The 14,536-nt window shown below is 40.5% G+C and overlaps 1 protein-coding gene across 6 annotated transcripts in view; it reads left to right on the top strand.

The window, feature by feature from the left end:
• Window positions 1–14,536, top strand: part of Trpgamma (Transient receptor potential cation channel gamma) — a 208,840-nt gene that overhangs the window by 81,816 nt on the left and 112,488 nt on the right. For 4 of the 6 annotated variants that reach the window (XM_076368223.1, XM_076368222.1, XM_076368225.1 and 1 more), the window contains exon 3: window positions 6,741–6,793. In XM_076368223.1, the coding sequence (XP_076224338.1) occupies window positions 6,741–6,793 (53 nt within the window). The remainder of the gene's footprint in view (window positions 1–6,740; window positions 6,794–14,536) is intronic. The other 2 variants (XM_031983867.2, XM_031983868.2) reach the window with 1 other exon arrangement.

A 14,536-nucleotide genomic window follows, 5' to 3' on the forward strand; every position in this document is an offset into this window, starting at 1 on the left:
AGTTTCGTCCCCGACGACGTATTTCCTGCTCGCGTTTCCGCTACTGTGGATTCTAGACAAATACAATGAGCTGGTAAACAGCGCGGAATTCGAAACGCCTGGCTGAATTGGCTTCTCGGTCCTGTCGCTTTCCCCCGAAGGTCCTCCGATGGAACGGCGTAAAGGGATCACGGTCTTAATCCAACGAAACGGCGAGACGCCTCGGTTAACGGGCATGGCAACGATTCAGCCCCCGTTCCCGTGGAATCGCCGGAAAAGTCCCGTGGAATTTACCCTTACATAATGTTCTGTAAACTGGAATACCGAGGATCCTTGATATTCGCGGTGGAAAATTTGACTGGGAATACTTTAGCGCTGGTAGTGGAGCGTTGCTGGAATACTTGCGTTGGTCTTGATGTAACTGTGTGCTTCTCTTGGTTGGATTTGGATGGATTGTGGCACTTGATTTCGTTGTGTGTTTGTTGTTGGGTATTTTTTGGTTGTGTATGGTAGTGATAGTATTGTGATGGTATAATGGTGATAGCGTGGGGATAAAATGATGGTATGGGAGTGTAGCGTCATTGGGATTATAGTGCAATGATAATGGAGTGACAATGTAGTGATAGTTGAATGTCAATAGAATGGTAATGCGGTGATGGTACAATGTCAATAGAATGGTAATGCAATGATAACACAGTGATAGGACGGTTATAATTCAATGACAATACAATATCAATAGAATGAGAATGCAATGGTAATGCAATGATAATACAGTCGTAATGCAATGACAATATAATATTAATAGAATCACAATGCAATGATAACACAATGATAGTACAGTCATAATGCAATGACAATACAATATCAATAGAATGAGAATGCAATGGTAATGCAATGCCAGTACAATGTCAATAGAATAACAATACAATGTCGATACAATGACAATGCAAGGACAGTACAATGTCAATAGAATGAGAATGCAATGGTAATGCAGTGACAATACAATAACAATCGTTTCATTATTAAGTCATAATGCAATGACAATACAATATCAATAGAATGACAATGCGATGGTGATGCAATGACAGTACAATGTCAAAAGAATGACAATACAATGATACTACAATCATAATGCAATGACAAAGCAAGGACAGTACAATGTCAATAGAAAAACAATACAATATCGATCCAATGACAATACAATAACAATCCTTTTTACAATACAACAGGTTACAGATCCATTACGTACAAAATAACTGATTTACCGAAAAGCAAGCAGCATCGATACACGTCCCAAACAAAAGCAACGAACAAATTTCGAAACTTCCGAATTCGATTTGCATGAAATCAAGCAGCACTTCGGAGAATCTCATTCTACCTCGAATGCCCGTGGTACGTAGGGTACTTTGTAGAAAAGTCCCTTCATTACGTGCTAGTTACGAACTATTTCTTCTTCAACTCTCGCCCCACATCTGTCGAAGTTACGGGTATCGATTTTAAACATCTGGCACGGTGTCGCGCGGACGATAACCGAGAGAACTTCAAACGTATAGTTAAATTGCTAATAATGTGTTTCCTCGGAACTACAATAACCACTTCATTCGAACTAATCGTCGTTGAACGTTTCGCGGATACAACCGTGCGCTTGTGATTACTCGATGTGGGTCATTGGATTGAAGGGTTCGCCCGATTAATTCTGCGAGAATTGAATTACTGCGGTAAACGAAGGCTGCACGAAGTGTTCCTTCGTACGACCGTTTATTTCGCGTCAATTCTCCATCGAACGTTAAATCATCAACACCATCACAGAACAAAAAACATAGTATCAATATTATTCTTACCATCGCAAGATAAATAAATCTATAAATATTCATCAAACATGCCAAATAATACAGAAAACCTCCAAAGGTGCATACAATGTCAAAAACGTGCAAAATTACCAATAACAATCTTATTCAGACTCTCCTAGAAACTTTAACCTAGATTCCCATACATATTCTTGTCATCATATTACATATCACAATATCACATTATTCCCATAAAACTAAATATTCCAATCTCCTCAATCACATCTCCAAAAACAAAGAATTACAAAAATTCTCCCAGTGCAATACATAAACCTCAAGCAATATTTATCAAACCTACTCTCCAATTAACACTATATTATTATAGTATATATATACATTTCACTATATTACATATCACAATATTACATTTTTCCCACAAAACTAAATATTCAATCTCCTCAATTACATCTGGAATTCTGATCAATTTTCAATTGTTTGATCAATTCTCCCAGTGCAATAAATCACCATAAACCTGAAGCAATATTTCAAACCTACTCTCCAATTAACACCTCCATAAATCTACTCCCAGATTTCTCTCATTTCCATACAATAACCTACTCTCCAATTAACACTATATTATTATAGAATATACATACATTTCACTATATCACATATCTCAATATCACACTATTCCCACAATACTAAATATTCCAATCCCCTCAATCACATCTCCAAAAACAAAAAACTACAAAAATTCTCCCAGCAATAAATCACCACAAACCTGAAGCAATATTTCAAACCTACTCTCCAATTAACACTTCCATAAATCTACTCCCAGATTTCCCTCATTTCCACGGAATAACCCATCAAACCCTATTCCTACAGCATCCCCGGTTTAACCACAATATTCCCGCTCCCACAGCCGGCCGCTTAATCACGGTGCCCTCATCAGAAACTTTTTATTCCGCCGAAGTTGGTTAAGTGGCTGAGAACACCGTCGCGCTCCGGTATTCCTCGCGCGACGCACGTAGTCCGGCGAGCCTCCCCGTTTTCGCGGGTAATTTATTTTGCATCGAAACGACGGGATTTCAGCGTGCACGAGCTAACGACACCTGTTCTACCATCGCGGATTTTTGCCACGTACCCGATATCTTATCGGGCTCCGGCGACTGGTTCTGATGTATCGTTTCGTTATATCTCGCGATCCGCGGACGGAGATCGGGCACGTACGCGCGCCGCCTCGCAGCTGGAATTCCGCGCGACAGAGGTATTACAGGGGAAATTCGGGCGACGCCACGTCGAACCGTGACGCGAAAATGCGAATCGCTGATGGACCCCTCGCGCGGCCGGAGGACGCCGTCCCGAGAGAATACTCGGTGATCACGCCGCGCACGGGACACCGGATTCGTGATACGATGGGCGTGTCGCTTAAATTGAAACACCTGGACCGTTTTTGCCGCTTCGTCACTGGCCCGCGGATTTCATGCTGGTTCTGCTGCGCCTTTTTTTTATGGAGTGTTTGCGTTGTGATGGATCGAGCAATATCGGGAGTAAATGATTTGACGGAGAGCGGAAAGCTGTGGATGGCGCGGATGCCAGTGTGGAGGTTTTTAGGCTGGAGTTTTGGGGATTTGGGAGCTTGGGGTGTAGGATTGTTGGGTGTTTGGAGTTTAGTTGTTTGGTGGTTTGGTGGTTTGGTGGTTTGGTGGTTTGGTAGTTTGGTAGTTTGGTAGTTTGGTAGTTCGGTAGTTTCGTGGGTTGGTAGGTTAGTAGTTTAGTAGTTTGGTAGTTTGGTAGTTTGGTAATTTGGTAATTTGGTAATCTGGTAGTTTGGTAGTTTCGTGGGTTGGTAGTTTAGTAGTTTGGTAGTTTGGTAGTTCAGTAGTTTGATAGTTTGGTAATTTAGTAGTGTAGTACTTTAGTAATTTAGTAGTTTAGTAGTTTGGTAATTTGGCAGTTTGGTAATTTGGTAGTTTGGTAGTTTGGTAGTTTGGTAGTTTGGTAATTTGGTAATTTGGCAGTTTGGTAATTTAGTAGTTTGGTAGTTTCATAGTTTGGTAGTTTCCTAGTTTGGTAATTTAGTAGTTTAGTAGTTTGGTAGTTCAGTAGTTCAGTAGTTCAGTAGTTCAGCAGTTCAGTAGTTTAATACTTTAGTACTAAAGTAGTAAAGTATTCGAGTAATCTAGTACTCCAGTATCCCAATATTTAGAATGTTAGAATTAAAAAATGTTTGAATTTCTAAATTTAATTTCAGAGTTCAGAATATTAAAATTTTAAAGCTCCACAGCTTCAAAACTTACATCTAGAAGCCCATTACACTTGAACATTCGATTAAATACCAACTGCAAAACCCTTCAAACCAAATTTATCGACCCTCCCTATCATTATCGTTATTCCGAATTGATAATACCATTCACGAAACTTCCCCATCGAAATAACACGTAACGCGGCGCACAGTTCACTTCTCCTCCATAATGTACCAATTCATTTCTACCAATGCTCCCATTTAAACGTTACGTTCTACGCAAAACATCCCCAAGTATAAGCGATATCCTTAAAATATATGGAACACAGGGCACGTTCCGTCGCCGGCGACTTCGACGCTTACGGTACACCGTCTCGACGATCTTTTTCTCCTCCACTCGTTTTTTATTCGATCCCTTTGCTCTCGAGGATGGAACAGTTGAAGCGAACAAGGTCGAAGACTTCCGAAACTGTTGCACGCGCGATTTAATCAGAATTCGAGGTTGATCGGACACGGACGCGTACGGCTCCATTCCACGGGAAGTCCAAGGATACGGAACCGACTATCGATCCATCCTCCTCCCACAACCAACTTCTTTTCGGGACACCGTCCCCGTTACTCCGACGCGAGGAATTCCGCGTGAAAAGAGAAATGGCTGCGAAATTCCCCCTTTCCCCATCCTTTTCTGCTCCTTCGGCGTCGTGCTCGTCATCGAGTAAAGATGCTTTACTTTCCGAAAGGAAAATGTGTGCTTCTATTAGAATTATTGAATAATTTTAGAAATTTGTTTACTATTCATTATGAAAATTAGAATTCTTTAAGATCTGACGTGTCCATCATTGTATAAAATTGCTTCATTTTCCGAAAGGAAATTTTTTCTTCTACCATTAGAATTATTGAATAATTTTAGCGACTTGTATACTGTTTCTTATGGAAATTAAAATTCTTTAAGATCTGACGTGTCCATCATTGTATGAAATTGCTTCCTTTTCCGAAAGGAAATTTCTTCTTCTACCATTAGAATTATTGAATAATTTTAGCGACTTGTGTATTATTCCTTATGAAAATTAAAATTCTTTAAGATTTGACGTGTCCATCATTGCAGAAAGCTGCTTTACTTTCTGAAAGGAAATGTGTGCAATGTGTCAGCGAGGTATGAAGTAAAATAATGACGCGCGAACGACAGGGCCGGTGTTTCCGTTGGCCGAAGTTCCAAAGTAGACTGACGGTAATCAAACTCGCCTATGTAATCGAGTTGACGAATGAAAAATCGACTAGTCTCACCGCCGCGGAATATTTTCCGCGAGTCTAGGATAGGGGACGGTTTACGGGATCACGGGAGCGAAACATCGCGTTGGAAATACTTTATTACGCGGAATCACTCTCGCCGTTGGGGAACCGATAAATTTTCCTTTCCCGCCAGAATCCTATACCATGCTAAAAGCTTTCGGCCCAATCCATTTCGCCTCCCCGCGAAACGGTATCCAGCGAGCCATTAACACTGGGAATATATAAAAAAAGAGGAGAGCGGAACAATTCCAGGCGAACCTGATCTTCTACTCGATATTTGCGCCGTTCTGGGTATAACGCGGCTGAGAAAGCGAAAGCTGGAGATCTTTCGGGAGTGACTTTTTATTTATTTATTTAGTATACGGGCTTGAACCATTTGCTACACGAAAAGAATGAACTGCAAAGAGACGGATTATTGTTTTCCTCCTACGATTTTATTTATATATTTAGTGTACGGGATTCAACCCTTTGGTACATGAAAAACAATAAACTACAAAGAGACAGATTATTGTTTTCCTCCTACGACTTTATTTATTTAGTATACGGGATTCAACCCTTTGGTACACAAAAAGAATGAACTACAAAGAGACGGATTATTGTTTTCCTCCTACAACTTTTCTGTATAAACTACAGACAGATTATTGTTTTCCTCCTACGACTGTTCTGTATAAACTACAAAGAGACAGATTATACAGAAAAGTCGTAGGAAGCTAGAAGTCTATAGTAATTATTTTCTGAAAGTAATAAGGGAGGAAGAAAGATTGAGAGAACAGTAAAATCGATTGGCAATAAAAATTCTATTTAGACAATTGAACTGAGCGTACACCGTCCTACGAGCTTCAGTACGTAATATTAGATGGTGTCTCAGAGATGACCGAGTTTAAAAAATTCTCGTCGGTAGAGTGATCGTTTTGAATTAGGGAGCTTGAGTTAGTGAAATTAGGAAGCTTGATGTTTGAGTTCGGATTTAAGTGAAGTGCGTCAATATGTGAAATATTGTTTCTTAGTTGAATTCAGTTTTTAGGAAGTGCGATTAGTGAGTTATGAGTCTCTGAAGGATTATTTTAGTGGTACTTAGTGTTAAACGAAGATTGAGGAATGTGTAAAAATGGTAACATGTATGAAGATAGTGGAATACTTGAAAATGGTAAAATATATAAAGATAGTGTGATATATACAAAAATGGTACAATACATAAAGATAGTGAAATACATAAAAATGGTAAAATATACAAAGACAATGTAATATATATAAAAATGGTACAATACATAAAACTACTGAAATACATAAAAATGGTAAAATATACAAAGCTAATGAAATACATAAAACTGGTCCAATATAAAGGCGAGGTACATAAAAATGGTAAAATAAGTAAAACCGAAGAAACAATGTTCCGTCCATGATTAATCTAACAGGACACGTTTCCTTTTCTGTTACAGTTTTCCACCGAGGGAAATCATGACAGGAACATACCGAAGATCGGTGAGTACAGGTAGAGATTCGAATGCTATTCATTTTTCTTGCGCCCCCGTTAACGCCGTGGCGTCGCAAAACAGCTGATTCGATACGTCCCTGCGAGCGACATATTTATTCAAATGCTCCCATCGGAAGACGATCCCGGGGAAAACGGTGAAATCAATGGACCAAAAGTAACCATCTTATTTGACCCACTGTCGCGCGCAGAGACTACTCCGTCATCGGCATTCTTCCCATTCACCCGTGAACCCAATACCGCGAACACGTAATTCCGCGAATTTCCATTCTATTTAACGCACGGACCAGCGCGAAATTAATAATAATATTATAAATTAACGGGTGCTATAGTCAGCTGATTGCTAAACTGATGAACCTATCGATCACGCAGATTAATTTCCTCGCGAATTACAATTAAACAGTGTCTGCAAATTTCAGAATGAACCGTGCTAATGAATATCCAGGGAACTAGGCAATTTTTATCTACTAAGCTCTTCGTGTAATTCCAAATTCCCAACCGATCTACGGAATTATTCGATAGAAATCTTCTAATCGATTCCACGAGTCCACAAATAAATACAACTTTACAACGATTAATCGCTCATTACAGCGACATGTAGCAGAGAAATTCCGCCCATTCACGACTTCATAGATCACGAAAAGAAAGGAGAAATTCCTAACCAGCCGATTGATCGGCTCACAATTACCGGCGATTACTCACTGTCGACGAACAGAAGAAAGATTTCGCCTATTCAAGCTTTTTCTCGATCGCGAGTTTTCTCGAAAAGAGCGGCCTGTTCTCGAGTGAACTCGGTTGCGTGCCCGGCGGCGTCGGTCGCATAGATTTTTTCCCTTTCTCGGCCGTTCGTAGACCCCGCGCCGGCGATCTAATAAATTTGCACGATGCACTGGGAGCCGCCCACTCACGAACCCGGCGAACGCTTTATCGCCGAACGAGCCTTTCCGAATATTACTCGGTTGTTCGTGTCATTCAATCTCCATAAATTTCGTCGCCGGCCGACCGAGTCGGCTGGTCCGGGCAAAAATTTTACGCCTGCTCGCGGACGGCCGGGGGCTTCTCGCTCGCAGGAATTATCGATGGAAATTCGCCTAGCCGCGGACGGCTGTGTTAAGAGCTCCTCGCAAATTACCGGCCGACACGAACCGAACCCCGTGGATAATGCACCGAAATATTAGGTCGCCCCATAAGTTCGTGCCGCGGCGTGTTAACCCTTTGCACTCGGAAGTTTCTCACTGGAAATACACATATTTAACACTAACCGTGCCGAGAGCCGGTTAGCCGAACGGATTTAACCCTTTGCGCTCCTGCGTCGAGCGGGTTTATTCGCAGCTGTGCTTCGTCGAGATATTTTCCGAATAGATGTGGTATTAATGGTATTTAAATATGTTTTATTTTAAAAAGACGTTCAGTTAAGATTTTTTGAAGATATTCTTTGGGACTGATAGTTAAAACTTATCAACGTTTCAACGTCTCATATTCTTCGACACGTGTCTCAAAATAAATAAGCATAAATGGTACACGTGGTATGGAACGTGTTAACGCTAAAACTAGCAGTTAAATCAACTTTTTGAAATTCTACAGAAACTTCAAGAGTGCATCTATTGAATTAGCTGAAAACTAGCTAATGAGACAGATGATAACGAACAATAGCCTGATAAACTGAATACAGGTTAAAACTCAATTATTAACCCTTCGCACTCGAGAGGTGACACTCACTCACCACGTGATTTCATAAATATTAAATATCAAATTTGATATTTAATATTACACTTCGTATAATGCATCAATTTGAGAAATATAGAGTAAAACTATAAAATTTGATATTTAATATTATACTGTGTATAATCATCAATTTGAGAAATATATAGTAAAACTATAAAATTTGATATTTACTATTACACTTCGTATAACGCATCAATTTGAGAAATATTAAAATAAAATAGCTTGGTTTCTGAATGTACGTGTGATTTCAAGTTAGTTTCACAAAATATCGTGTTTATCTCATCAGAAAATATTCAAATATTTTTAGTGGAAAAACTTCCGAGTGCAGAGGGTTAATAGCTTAACAAGTGTATAAAATTCCATTTTACATAGCAGATAAATACACGAACTTATAGGTCGACCTAATATCTCGAACCAGTGTTCATTCGAATGTTCATGCTCGCGTGGAACCGGAAATCGGGCTTAGTACCAATGGCGCCGTGCCACGTAAATTGTTGCGAATCTAACGTTTTAATTAGCACGCTGGCGATTTCAAAGACGTGTCGTATCGATTCCGCGGATTCTTCCATTTCGGCATGATGTAACAGGCTGCGGTTCTGCGCTAAAGATTCCTTTCATTGATAAACGAGACGTTTTTTGTCCGTTCCTCGAGACAACTCGCTATTGTCCATTAGACGTCGGAGCAGCAGTTATTAACCTCTTGCGCTACTTTAGCGAATCTCACTCGCGATCGCAGTTTCGGGCCAAAAAGGAACGTCGCGAGCGAGACTCGAGGTCACAATGCCGGTCGCTACAGTTATGGTCCGGATTTTTCCCGGATAAATGGTAATGCAAGGACTTAAAGTAGAATTTAGACGAAGCAGTCGGCCAGTGGAAGATGAATGTAATTATCCGTGTGCAAGTAGGGTATATTTTTGCAGCGGGGGAATAATTCTTGTTGCTTCCCTGGGTTGTTCTTTCATTGCCCCCTTTCACAAGTGGGAATAATTGGATATAATAACTTCAGCGGACGAGAAATGCGCTGGAAATTCTAAGTAAAGGGAACAAGGAATTATTGTTAACCCTCGCGACTGCGCGCAATCCATTCTATGGTGCAGCGAATGGAAAAATAACCGGACCAATGCTAACGAAACTGGAAAATTGAAAATATCTTTTAAACCTTCTGAATATATTCTATAATAATACCAAAAGCCTAAACATTAATTTTCTCAATTTCTCTTATGCACACTTAACTCCATTGACTTTGAGCCACTCATTTATCTTCTCAAACATATTCTACTTTCCATTAACAGTAAAATTGAAAATATCTTTTAAACCTTCTGAATATATTCTATAATAATTCCAAAAGCTGAAACATTAATTTTCTCAATTTCTCTTATGCACACTGAACTCCATTGACTTTGAACGTCTCATTTATCTTCACAAATATATTCTACTTCCCATTAACACTAAAATAACAATCCTGATTCCTCCTTTCAATGATCACAGAGATAACCAACGATACTCTAAGGAATCACATCAACAAACTGATGCATCAATACCCAAACCGAGTTACAAACCAATTAATTGCACTCGAGAATATTTTTCTCAAAAAATATTCATTACTTCCTAATGAAATATCAACGATACGTTTTACAACTAACATAAAACCTCGTGTAAATTAAGTGACAGAACTAGTTTATCTCGTTCCACGTGTCGATACATCATACAAAATTTGATATGGAATTCTAAATTTGATCATTTCATTCGGTCAAATCAAACGGCGATTGAGACCTCCAAGTGCAAAGGGTTGAACTTTCAATATACCCAGAGTTATCCACAGGCGAATCTCAAAATGTCAATTTAACTTCCCCTCGGCTCTATTAAATATCGCTAACGTCCGCAGCCTCTTACCTCCCGAAAAACCGTGGCAGCGCTCGCCGTGCCCCATCAAATATTCCACGCAATTTCCTTTTCTGCAAATACGTCCTTTTAATGCGGATCAAAATGACCCGTCCGTGCGTCCCAGATCTCCGGATAGCCGAGGATTAAATGGATCCGAAGTAAATACCGGATCCATTAAAACTTAACGTCCGGGAATCATACCCGGCGCTTGATCCCGGACCACTTCCATCTCCGATTTCGTATCAGGCTCGCCTCGCCTCGCGAGTCCCGCAAAAAAATCGGCGGAACGGTCGGCGGTGGGCGGGTGACGAGCCGCATGAATATTTGAAAGGTTTCGCGAGAATTCGTACGGCGCGGCGGGCGTCGTATGAATTTTCACCGGTGAAAAAACGTTGCATATTCGATTCGAGCGGGGCTCGGATCGATACATCGGCCCGGGCGGCGTACACGCGTTCCGTACACGCCGTTGATCACAATGAACGATCGTTTCGCGAAGGGAAACGGCCGCGCCGCCTTACGATAATATTTACGACGCGGTATCGAGCTGCCCGGCCGAGCACCTCGCCGAAGAATCTCGCGGGGGAATATTTCACGAACAATTTTCTCCCGTTGAAGAGGTTCCGCTTGCGAAAACAATCGGCCGCTACGCGCCGCTCTATTTTCTATTATTAACAGTCGGTTAACGGAGGAATAAGGAGCTTTTTACTAGAAACCAACGACTCGGGGAAGTTGGTCGAGATGACTTCCCTTGATACTGGGAAACTGATGTAAGGAATGGTGACCCTTGCACTGGAGAGGTGACTCTCAGGCATTTGATACAGGGAAACTACAGTTGAATATTTAGGTTTTTCAATTAGAGTTTGTACTGCTGTGTGAGATATTTGAATAAAGCTTTGCTGCTTAATTTATCTGTGAATCGTTGAATTAGTTTCAAATGTCGGCTGTATCTCGTCGGAAAATGTTGAATATGTGTTACATATTTAATATTATATGTTAAATATTTATAAATATTTATATACTTATATGCTAAATATTTCCTGTGCAACTTTCGAATGCAAAGGGTTGACACTGAAATTATCGGACGATAAGAACGAGGCATTCTTGGCGTCTTTGTGCAGGTATTAGGATGATGATAGATTTTTCTCTGAGATTATTGAAGATCAACGCGAGATGAGAGTTTCTATGGGGAAATTTCAGGAACTGAATTTAAGAGCTCCCTAGTTTTAGTATTAATAATGGTGTTTGTGGAATTAGAGATCCAAGACGGGGAAATCGATGTTAGAACGAAGATCAGTCGATGGTAACTAAACTTTTAGATGTTGCTCGTAGATGATGTCATACGAGAAGTTGCTACTGGTTTCCGAGTTTATGTTACAGTCCATTAGTCCGGGGCTCAGAGATTACTACTCGGAGTGAACACGTTGGCTGCCGCGGAAAACATCAGTTTCACGTATTACTTATTCCTCTGTAGCAAACATAAAAAGGAACACTTAATTATTTGCTAACACAATTCTTACGTTACACAGTTATCTAGTTAGTTACGCTATTAAACATGTTCATTCGACCTTAACTATCTTATGAATTAAAATTATTATGAAGTCATTTCGATGCTTCTCTCCCATGGAACTACTGTACCACCAAAAGTGTTAAGGACGTAGAAGTTTACACCGTGTATCATCAAACTCCAAGGTCCAAGGTTCAAAATGCAACTGAATCCGAGGTTCCAATGACACGCTGTCAATAACCCTAAACATAAACCTGAAAACACAATTCACGCGAGCAGCCCGAAGCTGATACCCTATTACACGAACAGAACAGGTAGACTCGTCGATACAGACGGGAAAGCAAAACAGCGAGACAAACTTCTGCCTGTCGTTAGCAAGTGTACAAGAGCCACTGGCGGTTAAATATTTAGGGAGGACAGGGCGCGACGATAAATAGGAAGGCTGCGGACGCGGAAGTGGCGTCCGTCAACGAAACTTTCAGCGCTCGTTTAATTTGCCCGCCGGCCAAAGAGAGTAACGGAAACTGAAACGCGGGGGTGTTGGAAAGGGGACGTGGGCGTGGGTGGACAGACAGGGTAGGGGGACAGCATAATCTAGTTGGTTCCCGGGGAATTTCGTTCGTCTCTTAGTGGCCAATATCGGGGCACTTCCTTACGGACTTCGATCCCCGGGAGTTGGTTAGCGGTGCGGCGGGGGTGGGGATCAAGGGTGTTGAACTTGCTAGACTCCGGGAAGTGGACGGGATCGAAGGACATCGGGACTGCTGGCTCTGTCCCCGATGCGAGAAGAATTCTCAGAGAATTTTCTTCTAAGACCCCCGCGCACACGCTGAAACCTGCGGCCATGCAGCTGATGGGTTTGCGTCTTTTAAAGTTTCATGATAGATGTTGCACTCGACAAGTGAAATATTCTGGAACTCGTCTCTTAGAGGTGCGTGTTATGTATGGAGATCTTAAGGTTGAATGTACCCAGCAGTTAGAGTGACTTTTTGAAATTCGTGTATAGAAACTTGCAGAGTGTATTTATTGGAACTTGATGTAGGATTAGTCGTATTGCTAAATCAATGTCTACTTCTCAGAGGAACTATTAAATAGCTGTGGTCTTTTTAATAATGGGAAAAAGAAGATTAAATCCATCTCTTAGAGGTGCTGCATGTTAGATATGGAGATCTTAACTCTAGAACTACCGAGCGTTTAATACGATTAATATGCAATTCCTATAAAAATTGTGACAATAGATTATTTTCAGCTTTTCCAGGCATTCATTATAGTACTGAAATGAAACTATTTATTTTCAAAATCATTTCGAATATTCTATGCTTCGAAGATATCAATAATTGCTAAAAAATCGAAGCCAGTCATTTTGGTACGGTAGTTCTAGTGTTAAGGTTGAAACTATTGAGCAGGTAGAGTGACTTTTTGAAATTCGTGTATAGAAACTTGGAGAAGCTATTGGAACTTTAATTGATGATTTAGTTTGCGTATAGCTAAAACAATGTCTTTTATAGCTTCTCTGAGAAATAGCTGTTGTCTTTTTAATAATAGGAAAAAGACATGAGGAACAGGTCATCTTGCACTGTCTAGTAATTTTAGTGTCTATCTGTAGATAGTGTCAACCCTATCGACAAAACAGGTGCCTGTTTTTGAGGAACAGGCTCTTTTGGCTCGGACACCTTGCCAAGTATCCGTGTAACCGTAACCTCTTTATTTCAATAACCCTTTGTGGTCTCGATTTTATTCCAGTTAGCTGAGTATTTCACTATTTCCTGCGATTATTCACAATATTGTAGTTGTCATATATAAGTGCGACTTCAGTCTAATTGTTAATAAGTTACTAAAGTATCATATTGGACTATAATTGAATTAACCACTTGTCTTGGGAATTAATTCAGAGATTTGTAATAGGTGAAAATAGAATCTCGTCGTGCAACGTCTTTTGTTACGATCCCGTTTGTCTCGGCGCTGGGATTCAGATTTTGTAACAACGAGCCGGACGATAGGACACGTGTATCGATATCTGTGCATCTAATCTCGTGTAGATCGTTAGTTTGTAAATTCAGTGGTTCATTTGGTAGATCACTGTTCCACGTACGTGCTTGCATACGTACGCAGCACCGTGAAATAGGGTGTATCGTGCGACCTAATCACTCCGGGCTAACGAACGTTATCGATTTCGTTAAACTGCTGCCTCGAAGGTAACTGACCGCAGTGTATCGCGTTTTTTGCGAACAGCTTCGCTCGAGGACGCAACAGCGCCGTTAATTAAGACACTGTTCGATTTATGAAGCACAATTATTCAATGCTGTTCTGGCGGAAAAGTGTTCGTCAATCATTCACACTTATACCTGTTGTGACCTAATTTAACTCTACAACTTTTATTTACTTCAGTTCAATATTTTCATGGTTTCGATATTCTTTCTTAGAAATAATGTTAAAAAATGACGCAACATTCTGCCGTGGTCGAAGCATTACTTTCATTTAATTAAAAAAACGCCACTTGACGTCGATGGCAAACTATCATTTCGTTTATATAAATTCGCCGCCACGACCCGTAAATCGATTACAAAAATGACCGCGTCGTTTCCACAGATTACCCTCCGAAAACGTGAAAGAGGGGAAAAATGCGAAGA

The sequence above is a fragment of the Nomia melanderi genome, chromosome 6 (assembly GCF_051020985.1).
Source record: "Nomia melanderi isolate GNS246 chromosome 6, iyNomMela1, whole genome shotgun sequence".
NCBI classification, from domain to species: domain Eukaryota; kingdom Metazoa; phylum Arthropoda; class Insecta; order Hymenoptera; family Halictidae; genus Nomia; species Nomia melanderi.